The sequence below is a fragment of the Saccostrea echinata genome, unplaced genomic scaffold, assembly GCF_033153115.1.
Source record: "Saccostrea echinata isolate AGI-Se365-2 ecotype Australia unplaced genomic scaffold, CSIRO_AGI_Sech_v1 ptg000040l, whole genome shotgun sequence".
Classification (NCBI taxonomy): Eukaryota; Metazoa; Mollusca; class Bivalvia; order Ostreida; family Ostreidae; genus Saccostrea; species Saccostrea echinata.
The window spans coordinates 6,675,896-6,690,403 of record NW_026889789.1 but is presented as its reverse complement, the minus strand read 5'-3'; the positions used below and the strand labels follow the sequence as shown (position 1 = coordinate 6,690,403).

The 14,508-nt window shown below is 33.0% G+C and overlaps 1 protein-coding gene across 1 annotated transcript; it reads right to left on the bottom strand.

Moving 5' to 3' along the window:
* Positions 1-11,491: 11,491 nt before the first annotated feature.
* Positions 11,492-13,226, bottom strand: LOC133200588 (uncharacterized). The gene has a single exon (XM_061336376.1). The coding sequence runs from the start codon at positions 13,220-13,222 to the stop codon at positions 11,513-11,515; it is 1,710 nt and encodes a 569-aa protein (XP_061192360.1). The 5' UTR covers positions 13,223-13,226; the 3' UTR covers positions 11,492-11,512.
* Between the last annotated feature and the right edge of the window lie 1,282 nt (positions 13,227-14,508).

The following is a 14,508-nucleotide window of genomic DNA, read 5'->3' as shown; positions in this document are numbered from 1 at the left end:
AAATACAAATCCTGATTGTTTTCCTATCTCTCGAAAAATCTCGTTAAGCCTTTCGGTAACAAACGACCTGTAACACATGCATTGAGCGACGACATCTTCTAGGGCCTTTCTTGGAAGCGTGGAAAAACACCTCGAATGTATTTACATCAACAGACGTTAAAATTTTATGCAAAGTCAGTGCAGTCGCTTCCTATTTATTAAAGAAATGGATAGGCAGAGTTTAGTGTCCCTTCTGTAGTATATTTAAGTGGTATCTTTACATTCATTGAAGTTAAACTCCAGACCCTAATTTAATAATCAAAGTACTGAAGGTACTGATGGGAGTTGATTTTAAAGACGATTTCAGATAAAATTTTATGTTTTTCACCTTGTTTACAGCTTTTCAAATTATGTACAACATTATTTCTTCTTAATTTGGTATGCGAGTATCAAAAGACTAAAAAAATGTCACGAATCTAAGAAGTCAAAAAAGTAAGGCTTGTTTTGATTTGATCATAACTTTTGAATGATATGCAAAAACGTGCAAGAATTCTTCATTGCTCAAAAATTTTCAGTAATTTAAGGTATTTTCCTTACCAAAAATTTGATTAAAAGTTCCAGAGCGACTTTTTTTTTAGTCAGAATGTGATTCAAGTTGTTGATTCCTCCCCTATACACATATAATCTTTGAATAAATGATTTTTTAAGTGTAAGGTTGAATTTACATATAGAAAAATGGTGTACGTTTTGCTAATTTGCATAGGCGCCATATTGTATTCAATATGGCAGATTTTTGTATAATGCATTATAAAAGGGGAAAAAAGCATAGATTAAAAAACATCAATTCGGAATAATTTCTTCCTCATTTGATTCTATCTTTTATTGTGTCGTGTATCGGAATGCAATCTTTCGTTTACAAAATGACGAAAAGTTGAAAGTTCATTTCGAGTTTGAAAATCTAAAGCAAAGCTTCATTACAATGATATTCATGTAGAAAAAATGTGATGAAAGAGCTTACAAGGTCTTTATCAAGCAAAGGTTCACTTCTATATAAATAGGGATCTGACCTATAGGGCCGGACTTGGTTTTTTTCCTCTACAAAGAGCTTGTCGATTTCCGTTCCGATTAATGACATTAGGCTGAATACATGTAACAATTTGTTTTTCATAAATCTTTATTTCAGTGAGTAGAGGTAGGAGGAACACTTTCATTGATATTCTGCGTTTGTTATCTCCAAATTTAATAATTGATGTTTGTCTTTACTTCTCATTGTACATAATGGAAATGTCTACTGTCTCTGGAATTCTATTTTTTATGTCTAGGCTATTTATTTTACAAAACATTTCCTTTGGATATAATAAAGGCGTGCCATTAATGTGTGCAAATCATATAGGCCTAAATGAAATCCAAGGGAGTACAGTTACTGATATATGTAGCCCTACTGTTTCAAAACTTAAGATCTTAGAACATTGACTGAAAACAAAAGTACATGTATGTTATTCTAAATATTATTAAGCTCAAATAATTCAAGCAATAGGTAACATACTACATGTAACCCAGACAAGCACTAGTAGCACAGACAGAATAAAAGCAATGTGATTAAATTCTAAGGAATATATACAATTGAAATTCATCGCAGCTCAGTGCTTCCGAGAATATCTGTATCGAGTAACACAGAGTGAGTTATTCTTGTCCTCGGAGAAAGTGTGCTTATACCGAGATTTGTTCCGCCTGACTGACAACTGTATATTGGATTGTTACGATTTGATCTCTCTCTAGTGTTTCTTATATCAAGAATGGGAATGCATAAAGGATAGATAATTGAAGGAAAATACACAAGCCTATAAAAAATTTAAAATAGTCTTTGAAAAGGCGAAAATTTAAAACTATAAAAGTGTGGCACCAGGTGGATTCGAACCCCCTACTTTAAAAAGAAGGTACCCACGATATAAAAGTCAGCGCATATATCAAATGAGCTATTCTGACTATAAATTTGAACGGTATAAATTTGAAGCAGATTGTCAAAATCAAGTTTACTTATTTTTTGTAGGTTTTTGTGAATTTCGACCCTAGGGCAGGGGTGACCCTTAAAAAATCCTATCTTAAATTATTCCTTACATCCCAACCTATCAAAATATCACAATTTTATTTAGGGGCAGGCCTGCCCTGAAGGACTTCTAGGCCAAAATTCATGCAAAAATCAACTCTTTAACGGACAAAATGGTGTTTCGGCCAACTTTGGAGGTTTATTGCATAGTTGTAAATAATAAATTTTTGTTGTAAAATACAAATTTGAAAAATTTAGACATATATACGGTAGAAAACAACAAATAAAGATTGATTTTTAAATGGCACTTTTTCCGGGATATTGTTCTCTCCTATACATGTAGGTCAATTCTTTTGTAATAGTGAATACATCCTTTATAAATATTTGTCATTTTCGATTTCATCTTCATCTTGCGTGAAGTTGTCAAACTTGCAATTTCAGTGTGTAAGATACATGTAATCAGATGTTAATTGTTTTCTTTTAAACTGAAAATCCCGTTTTAGACAGAATTCAGAAAAACTGAACAACACTCCCAGTGGGGAAAATGCAGGTTTTGTTTTGTTTTGTTTTGTTTTTGTTTTGTTATTTTTTTTTACTTGAGAAAATATTGGACATCATTATTGTCATAGGATGAGGGATACGATCAAATAATTACTTATGTTTCATTATAAAAACATAGATAATTCATTATTATAATTATTATTATTATTTTGGAAAAATATCACAAAAATAGTAAATATTCATTGGCAACGGTCACGTTGTCATTACATGTAATTCATGAATAAGGTGTACAACATTTAACCATGTGATGTACTCTGACCAAAGTTAAATCACGACAATACCATCTATATTGATGATGGGAAAATTAATGGAGCAACATGTATACCAGAAATAGAAATTCTTCTCAAATATATGCCCTCTTTCCAGATTTGTATTGTTTTATAGATTTTTAGAGGTCAATCACTGTCTGTTATCTTCACCTTTTTCATAGTGACTTGGATTCACAATATACATGTACATCTTCACTCTTGTAAAGGTGGAAAAGACTTACCAGATTTCCAAGTCTATACCAATAGCTTATCTTTGATCTTACAATGTCGAAGTGTAGGGGAAATCTACCAAATTCAGATAGTACAGCAAAACTAATTGCATATTTATGTACACCAAGTATTAATTTGCAAAATTTCAGTTTATCACAGAATGATTTGGATAACATCCTGTTTATTGCACCGCCAGGAATGCTATTTTTTTTTAAGTAAATGGATTAAAATAAATCCAAATTTCATACGCATACAATAATTAAAATAGGGTTAATTGAATGATCAAAAAAGTGAACAGTGGTTTTAATGTCAAAATTTATTGAAACTATGAATTTTTTCTTCCTTTTTTTTTAAAAATTAATTTATATATTTATATTTTTTTTTATATAAAGTTAATATACTTTGAGCAAAAGATAAGAGCATGAGAAATGATACACAGGTGTTTGTATTTAGATACACTATATGACATAATAGTGTATTTACATATAAATAAATTTCGTTCGTTTATAAATTAAACCTTAGTGCGTGGCATAATTCATTTTTAAATGTATCATTTTTATTTTTTATTTTTACTTTTCGCTGGAAGATTGCAGCGAGATGAAATATATCATTACAGGTATATTAAACCACAAAGTAACATATTTGGTCTTTGTTCGCAAATGTATACGAATCACACGGTTTGTTTTAGTAGGAAATGGGCTATTTCAACACCCCACTCCACTCCAAAAATACTCAATGTGCCCCAAATTAACAAAATTCTGGATCCACTCCGAATTCCATTCTTTCAACAGTGAACTAATTGTTGAGACAATTACATGCACAGCATTAATATTCCTGCAAAATAAAAATATTAAACAAGCCATCTCAATTACACATCTAATAAAAATTAATCCTGTGTATACTATCAATAATTATCATTTCAGGCACAAAAGTAAAAGGCTGCTAAATTAATTTTGTCAAGTAGGTCACGTCTGCTGCAGTTTGGAGATCTTATCTGCGGCTTTAGAACTTTATACATGTTAGAAATACTGGAGGCACATAATACCCGCTGTGATAATCAGTCTTGCTCGCATATATACATAAACATTATGGGGTTTACATCAATCTGATTTTGTGTTCTCTGTATATACGGACATGCATTTAAACGTATGTATGGAACGCCGCAGCTGCCTTATGTGGAGAACATTCATTATATGTTGATACTTTAACATTATATGCTGATACTTCAACATTATATGCTGATACTTTGTCATTATATGCTGATACTTCAACATTATATGCTGATACTTCAACATTATATGCTGATACTTCAACATTGTATGCTGATACTTCAACATTGTATGCTGATACTTCAACATTATATGATGATACTTCAACATTATTTGCTGATACTTTGTCATTATATACTGATACTTTGTCATTATATACTGATACTTCAACATTATATGCTGATACTTTGTCATGATATGCTGATACTTTGTCATTATATGCTGATACTTCAACATTCTATGCTGATACTTTAACATTATATTCTGATACTTCACAATATGGTGCTTTTTAAAAAAAAATATGTTAAACATCGAAATCGTCATACTAAAATTCTTTGACAAGAGAAAAAAATCCAAAAAAATTGTTTTCAATTGCGTAGTTTTAGTATATATATACATGTACATGTATTGGCGTATATATATATATGTACATGTATTGGCAAATTGATGGGACGAAAGGGGGAAGGGGGCACGTGTAAGCAGTCTTGAATATACTGGGGTATTTGGAAGGGATAGAGAGTAAATATATTAAGAGTGAACTAAACAAAGATAGCTTTGCAAGAAGCGCGTGTACTGCATGCGCGAAAATTTTAAGATATTTTGGAAGTTCAGGAACTCTTCATGGTAATAAAGCTTGGCTGTTTTTTGATGGTACAGGACATCAAAACAGAATAATACAATTTAGGAGACACACCTGATTCGTTTGGGGGTGCAATTTTTTTTTCGAGTCGGATTATTTATTTCCATGTCACTACGTGAATGATAGATTATTCATTTTCTAGGTCGACCAGGTAAAGATTATTTATTTTCACATACACTGAACAAAAAAGTCTATCCAAACTCGAAAACTCTATTTCTTTGGGGAGAGGGGTGGGACTACCACCACGCCAAAGACATCCCAGTGGAGGACATGCCGATTTATTTTCATAATTTTCAAGGACAGATTAATAATTTCCATAATATGATACACCCCCCCCCCCCACACACACACACATACACACATATTGCATGGTCTTTCCGGCCTCAGAACCACGCTTCAGCACTTAAGTTCTTGATAGCTCTGCACTTTATATGTAATTTTCAAATCGGTAGGAAGGAGGTAACGTAGTAATTTAGGCTACTAATGACTCAAAACCTTTTCCAGAATCTAGATGCCATTGCATTTTAATTGGACTATTTTAGCTGGTCTTACATCCAATGCCATGCATGCGATCATTCTGGAAAACTGTAAAATCACCGAGACTGAGCTTATGAAGTTAGTTCGAAACTTAATGAATATTTACGCAGTTGTAATCTTGCCACCCCTCCTCCCCCCCCCCCCCCTTCCACTAAAATAAAAAATAAAAATAATAAAGTTATAAACTCAAAAAAATAAATAAATAGTTTAACCAAACAACTAATATATTTGACTAAAAATTCTTAAATTTCAATTAAATTATACCTCATGCAGTATAAATTCATCTAAGAAAGCATTTTAAAATACATGTATTTACTTTATTTATTTTTGCAATAATACATATATTCATGTAACTTGTAATCCAGTAAACACATTCCAGAGGCGTATACAGGATTTCAAGATTTTTTTTTTTTGGGGGGGGGGATATCAATGACAACATAAACTCAAAATATTTGTAGTAAAAATGAATATATAAGATCAAAAGAGTCCTTTAGACTGCTTAAAATTAACAATTTATTTTAAATAGACAAACTTTACATGTATACTTTTATTTATAACATTAAGTTCAAGGGTCTGCCAAACTTTTATCAAAAGAATTAATACAAATGCATTGAACAGTTGAAGCATCCCATAAAGATTTTCGCATTACACGTACATATTTAAAGATAAAACGTTAAATTTCCGATGAATGTGAACAACAATCAAAATGTCTTTATCCACTTGAACGTTTAAAATTCGGCCAAAAAGACCTGTTTAGCTGAGAAAAGGCGTGTATACGTAGAACAACCTGCAATATTCCAATGTTACATGCGTTTTGGACGATTTGGTATCACGATCCCGATGTTTAACCTATTTTTAAAGCACCATTTAGTGAAGTATCATTATATAATGTTAAAGTATCAGCATATAATGTTGAAGTATCAACATATAATGTCAAAGTATCATTATATAATGTTAAAGTATCAGCATATAATGACAAAGTATCAGCATATAATGTCAAAGTATCAGCATATAATGTTGAAGTATCAGCATATAATGTTGAAGTATCAGCATATAATGTTAAAGTATCAGCATATAATGTCAAAGTATCAGTATATAATGTCGAAGTATCAGCATATAATGTTGAAGTATCAGCATATAATGACAAAGTATCAGCATATAATGACAAAGTATCAGTATATAATGAATGTTCTCCACATAAGGCAGCTGAGGCGTTCCATACGTATGTTTGATTATTAATCCCGTTATTATTGGACTCATATTGTCGAAGCATGGTGTTTATGTATGATACCTTCAGCCTTTCCCTACAAACTGATGAAAATGACGTTTCTAAGCTATTTTAGGAGCGAGTTTCCTATCTTAAAATAAGAATGTATGTACTATTTTCTTATGCGCAATATCTGTAAATCTATTTTCTTACATAAATATTTAGGCCTGCCGTTTACTGAGATTATACATTGCGTTTTCAAATCTTCACATCCTGCTCAATTTGTAAGTTAAAACTATAATTTCAACCTTTCTCCCGTTTTCACAACACCCTGCATTTAATCGAGGACACCCCCTTGGTAGCTGTTTGTCATTTGTATGTATTGATGCGCCTCTGGCGCGCTGACCATGAGGAGTTGATAAAATCAACTCCCAAAAAGGGAGGGGGTGTCATGGACACCTACTTAACACATTGGAGGTTTTCCGCTTGCCGATAGGCCCGCGAAGTTGCGACTGATGCACTGAGGTGTCAACTGGTTACTGTTTACTTTTGTGTTAATTCATGGGAACCAAAATTTGATTGGTACTTCTCAATGAGAGAAGATGATCCGAAAAAAAAATCGAATGAACTTTCTCAGGGGACCCGTGGCCACGAGTGGACTCAGGACCCCCGATATGTTAAGGATGCAAAGAACGATGCGAGACAATCTGTGTCTTTTTGCTTTTTTCGTAAAAACCTTAAGTTCTAAACGAATGTTAGAGAAATTGCTTCTGGCAATGATGTGAGCATGTGTGATAAGGCCGTGACCTTTGACCTTCTATGCAGTCAGTTTACTAGGAACCTTCAGGTCTTCTGTAATCTTTTTCTCATGTAAGTTATATATCGTGTCACCTTATTTACTTTCAACCTAACCCCCTTCCTTCTCAGCGCAATAGCCATCTAGAATATTTCTCAAATCTTAAAACAGACTTTGGATCGACAAAAAGATTAGGGAACTGTCGTCAAGACTTATAGAAACTTTCTGAAACGCGTGAAATCCATTGCTTCGTTGACCTAGACATCATAATCATACCCTTTAACGACAAGTACAAAAAAAAAAAAAAAAAAAAAAAAAAAAAAAAAAAATAGGCAATGGTTAATATTTCTGAGCAGATGAAGAGAATAATAAGTCTTTTGCCGGCAAATCCTTAGATGTCATTTATAGCACGTATTTCCATTGATATGTTTCCTTATTTTGCTGCCCGGCATTTCTCTTCTATTTTACATGTGGAATTTATTTAGATTTTATTTAGAATTGATTAATCTTGAAAATGGCGATTTCGGTGTTTAGTAGCAATCAAACTTTCATTTTCCTTTTTCCTTGCACTTTATACATGGATAAATTTAATTTATGATATTTTAGAATCAATTCAACGCGAGCAGATACATCTTCAATCTTAAATGTTTTTTTAATTTTGGATATACTAGAATCAACATTTCTAACGCTTATCAAACGGTTTTGAAGTTTCTTATTGAATAGACACCTATTACACATTTTTCATATTTGGAATTGATCCTTTTAAATTGTAAATGTCAGCCGTCGGTTGTAAAACTAAGCCTCTTCCTAAAACTCTTAGCTCCTACACGTGCCTATTTCAAAAGCTAGTACAAAGTGTTCAATGATCTTTGATAAGACAAGTAGCTTTCTTTTGTGATCCTATAAATTAGTTTTTTTTATTAGGAAAGTCACTTTTCATTCCATCAGTAAGAAAATTCTCAAACGTCTATCATCTGGAATCCCATCATGTGCTTGTCCTCACGATTCCTACTTTATCACGTACCATCTTTCTTACCAATAAGCTTCAGCCATTCTTGACTTCTTGACTGTGATCTTGGATTCAGATGTTCCAACATTTCTTTCGACAACACAATTTCCTTGTTGGAACTTCCTTGTATGACTTTGTCCACTATGGTCCCATCCTAACCCATGGAATAATGATTTGGACAAACAAGGACCGTAGCGAGTCAACTCACAAGATATACAACTATGACATTCCAAAAGAAGAGCACTAACTGTGTCCTACTTTTTAGATGACAAAGTCCGTTGACCTAACGTGCATCAACTGTCAAAATGTGATGATTTTAAGCCTCCTAATATCGTTAATATTAAGACAAAAGTGTGAAAATCTAAAAAAAAAAAAAAGGGGGGGGGGCCACAGTGACCTACTTTTTGGTTAAAGTATTCCATGGATTCAAGATGAATCTACTGACAAAGTCAGGTAAATCTATGCCTCTTTCTATTAAGAATTGAAGATTCTAAGCCTCTTCTTTTTCGAAATATTTAGATATAGGGGTCCTGAGATATGGTCAATATTCTAAAATGTTTACGCACACCACACAAATGACCATAGCCTTAGCACTTCGAGCCTTTGGCTTATTAGAGATAATACTAAGGGTCAGTTTCTGCAATATTACTTGCTTTTATAGATATTTTTTCACCATAAAAAGTGTTAATTTTTGATCCGAAGTATTTTTTGGTTTATTTCACACAAGCAAAACAAAAATGAAATAAAACTATCCACAAGTTGCTAGTCAATTGCATTGTCACCATAGATAAGTCAATGTGTTGTACCTGAAGGTTCAAGAGACCGGAGGAGATGCTGACATGAATCGTCTTCAGTCAATACGTAACCCTGCTCGCAAAGATGGTTTCATGATTTAACATTAAGAAATCAAGAAACACAGTTTCCAAAGTTTCACATGATACTGATCAAAAGGGAAAACTAATTGACAAAAAAAAAAATTAATGAGTTCTTAGTAGAGATCGATTCTTTGCACATTCACCACCCATTCTTTTGTTGACCTTTGCTCTTTTTGGAGTTATTGCTCTTCCACTTGGGTAAAGGTTTTTCTTTAGTGGATGCGGATGCAGCAGGTTTTTGGTTTTCTTCCTCCTCCACATTTCCACTTGTTACCTATTAATTTGTTTTATATAAAGAAACTCATGTTTGTTTAAAAAATGGGAGGTTATAATAAAATACATTGTACTTACTTGTAAATCAAAACAGGATTTCTAAACATCTTCTTAAGTTTTATACTGAACCATACAACGCGTGGAAGCTTTTCCATAAACTGGAAAGAAAATTAATAAAATCCAGATAGAGTGATCGTTGAAAACCATAGTGAATAAATCAATTCTTTCATTTTTTTTTTTTATTTCCGTTGGTACAAGCATTGAAATCTGTATATAAAAACTTCATTATATACTACATGTATATAGACCTAAAGCTTCAAACTTAAATCATACGTACATGCAAGTTAATTTGCATGAACTGTGATTTACAAATTTCGTTTAAAAACAGCATCTGTGCAGAGATGCAAGGTACGAAGGAAATAATTTTTTATATATAGCAATATATGGGATGATCCTATAGCTTCCTATAGATTACAGGACTTGAAAATGTGCATATATAAATACTGTACATATAAAAAATTTAAAAGATATCATATACATTATGTTTGTCAGAGTTTCATCAAACTGCATCCCAACCGGGCTGTCAATGTTTGACATTTATTATACGTTTAATAGAATTTATAACACCCCCCCCCCTTCAAAAAAAGACAACCATTATTAAAGCCCGCGTGTGGATCTCTTGTTTCTGTATATTAAATTTTAGCTATTCTGATTATGAATTATCATGACATTTTCTAACTTTAGCAATTTCAAACTACTTGGCCGTTGGAGCGGGGGTGCTTGGGTGCAAATGCACCTCTTAAAAAATGAAATAAACATTTAAAAACCCTACAAAATATCATGTTTGAACAAAATACACCGTAATTTCAGTTTTCTACTGTGTAAAGTAATGCTGCAAGATATACATGTAGTTCAATAAAAAGAATTCCAGAATGCTTCAGAACCCACCAAAAAGCCAATTTTTGTTTTAAAAAAATGGCTTAGAGGATCGAGGAGATACACCTTCCACATCCTCCAGGCAACTGCCCTGAATTAACTGTAGAAGATATAGGTTAAAAATATAGCACATTAACTTTGTCAGTTTGGAAGATTCAAAAGCCTCTTATTATGACAGGTTAAATTGTAACTATGCAATATAATTAAAATTACATCTTTCATTTCGCTCTTAGTTTTTCTGCCTACATACCAAATATATATACATGTATTTCATGCACCAGTATACATATTGTGTATAAAAATCTCAGATAGAGGCAAGCTTGTGCTCTATGTTTTTGGAGGTAAAAAGTATATTTCAGATTTGATGAAATTCCATGAGCGACAAGTAGATAACGGAAGAACGAGATAAATGGACTTTTTGATAGATTGAATTGCAAGCAATACTGCACTAAAGTTCAATGCCAAATAAAATGACTGTTGGTTTAGTAGTATACTCTTCTGTGAAACATTTATTTTGATCAGATTCAAACAATTCAGTGAACAATTTTTCTTAACATTATAAAGATATGTTTTAGAAGTGTTACAATGCTGATTAACTAACAATAAAATCTAAATTGTGTACCTTACATATGTACTGGTACATGTGCATTAAATAAAATCCTCTTACATATGATCAAGCATATATACAGTAGATTACTTAAATACAATCATGCAAATGTCTAGCTATATAATAGTTAATTAAAAATTGGTATTATTTTTTGTAAATTAATGTGATTCAAAATATGTTTTTATATGAAAAACAGAGTCATGAATTGGATACAAAGTAACAAAAATGTCTATAAGCACAAGTAACTCTTGTTTTTCAAAAGTTTATAATTTAACACGTCTTTGTGAGATAATAAGAATCACTGGAGATACTTGAACACTGTCAGTGTGTTGTTGTCTCGTTGTCCTACATGAAGATTTTTTTCATCATCCACACACACACTACTGGGACCCTCTACCCCATGTTGTTGTGTGAGTAATAGAGACAAGAACTGACCATCCTGATCAAGGAGATGAACAGTGTCACCGTAATGATCACACACCAGGATGTGACCGAGGACATCAGTACAGATTCCATACGGATAGAACCTTAACTCCTGACCTGTGTAGGAGAACCTGTGTTGTCCTGATTTATTCACCACCACTACTGCATCTTTAACATTGTCTGATGTACAGATATCTCCATTGATGTTCTCTGTGATGTAGTGTGGTAGTCTATACAGTTCCTGTCCTTTGTTATCCCTTTGTATGTTCTGTAGTTCTTTTCCTGTCTTGTTGTACCTGGTGACTTTACCAGCCATCCCCATCAGTAAGTCCCCATTGATGTGGGAGGAGTGTATGCTGAGTGGTCTCCAGTCTCCAGTTTTAATGAATTCAGTTATATTATCATCCTGTGTTATCCTATTGATGACTTTCTTGTCTCTGTCTGTAAAGATCAGATCCCCGTCCTGTGTGACTGTGTGGTAACCATGTCCACCACCGGTTTCTATCTTCTGTATCACATTCCCCTGTAGATCTGTTTGGACAAGATTACCATACAAGTCACTGATCCAGAGTCTGTCTGATTGATCTAGTGATACATGGAATATATTATCAACACCTGGTACATTGAACTCCCTGACCTTGGTGACAGAGGGAGATAGAGACATTGTTTGTTTCTTGTCAGATTTCTTTCTGTCTTCTTTCATCTGTTTATGTGTAGGTTTTATTGCTGTATTGTAAACGCTTTCAATGGACTTAATTTCTCTCTTCTCTGCTATAGTATTGGGAACACGTATTTTACCAAGTAATTTGGTGACATCAGTTTTGCTGTATTGACCAGCAGTAAATCCTGGTATGACTGGTTTTGTTGTTTCTGGTATGGATCGGATCTTTGGTTTCTTCTCAGACATTAATTTCTCGGGTTCTGTAGAGGACAGGCATCTGTGGAGCTCTTTGACAAGGTTATTAAGATAAGTGATGTAATCATCCATGGTCTTGTCTTGCATTTTTAGATCTTCTAACATTGATTGCTCAATCTGGTCTAGCTGCTTCATGTTCTCAGATACAACTGTGTCCACCAGATTTTTCAGGGACTCGCCTTCAGTCTTCATGGATGTTTTGATGTTGTCCATGATGTGTTTGATTTCTGAGGAATCTTTTTTCATTTCTTTCTGTAAATCTTGTGATGTGGGGAGAAAGTACTCATGGATCTTGGAAATTTCCTCTTGAAGATCTGCATATTTATCTGCATAAATTGTCTCTAGATCAGTAAATACATGCCCCCGATGCTCTCTTTGTGTGACACATTTGGAACAGACTGAAACTTGGCATTCTTCACAGAGCATGTCCACATCTTTAGTGGGGTGGATCTTGCATTTTCCAACAGGAAGTTGTCGTTTACGTAGCTGGTAAAGCACCACTTCATGCTTTTTGTTTTCTTGATTTTTCAGATGTTCATCTCTGCATTGTTTGCACAATCTTTGATGACAAGGGTTGCAATAGAACTCACAGTTACTTTCACATTCTTCAATGCCACACTCTAAAAAGTGTTGGGCTCTGCGGGGAATGTCCATTTTAGATAACGCCATCTGAAAATGATTAAAAAAAAAAAATCGAAAAATGTTTTAAAACATGTGTATCTTAAGTAATAGGTGGACTTTAACTTCATATTTTTTTAAAGAATATATTTTGATGAATTCTTTCTAGACAAGAAGACTAATTAGCAGTTAACTTTATAGAGGTTCGGTTTTTGTGTAGTGTATTTAGTGTATTGTGTGTTGTTCAATGCATTTTGATTAAAAAGAAAAATCGAAAATCGCTAAAATTCGCATTTTTAAAAATTGAATTTCTAGTACATAAATTTTCGATTTTTTTTAAATAATCAGTATACCTAGACAGACATAGAAAAACACGTACACGTCACAATACAAAGAATACACCAAAGTGAAACTGAGCCACTTAGCATATCTACTGTGACATCAAATTCATTTACATGTAATTAATTCAGAAAACAATGATTTTTTTTGCTTTAAATTAATACTTACAGCTCTTTCTGAAACTGAAACTTCTATAAATCATTAAATGGTAATAGACTTTAGAATGTCATAATGACGAGACTTAAACGAGATCTGTAATTTATGGAGGGTAATCGTGTTCAAAAATCCAGACTTGTAAGTTTGTAAATCCAAACTTGTAAGTTTGTAAATCCAAACTTGTAATCGTATCAGTTTCATAGTCTACATATGTAAGTAGATAATTCCAACATCCTAGCATTTAGTTCTGAACATACAACTGTGTTGACTTTGAGTTTATACTATGAATGTGTGTATTTTTGATGTAGTAAACTTTGTTTTCCGGAATTTATATTTCCGCGCTCTGAACAAAACACAAAGACAATCGACAAGTCTACAAATGTAAAGTCTACATGATTGTCGAATTTTGATTATGAGAAACTATGGAGGGGCACCAGTGCCACATTTTCCACTTTTTTTAATTCTAACTTCTTTTTCCAACTGAAATAAATCATTTAGATTTTATTTCTTTTTTTATTCTAACTTCCAATTTTATATTAATATTTTCATTTGAATTTGTTATTTAATTTTAATTCTAACTTTTTGTTTATATGTTCCAATTTTATTTTATCTTCTTAATTTTATTTCATTTGACGATGTGACATGAATCATTACCCGCTTACCGGCTTGCGCGGGTCTAGAGGGGCTTCGGTTTATAAGGTGTCAACCGAAAAATTATTCAATTTGACTTTCAATGCCGAAGGAATAATCATTACCAACACGTATGTTAAACGTCTTGCATTTTGCCGGCCGGCACTAGGAACTTAGGACAAGCGCACTCTTACCCTCCAATGGCCTACGAC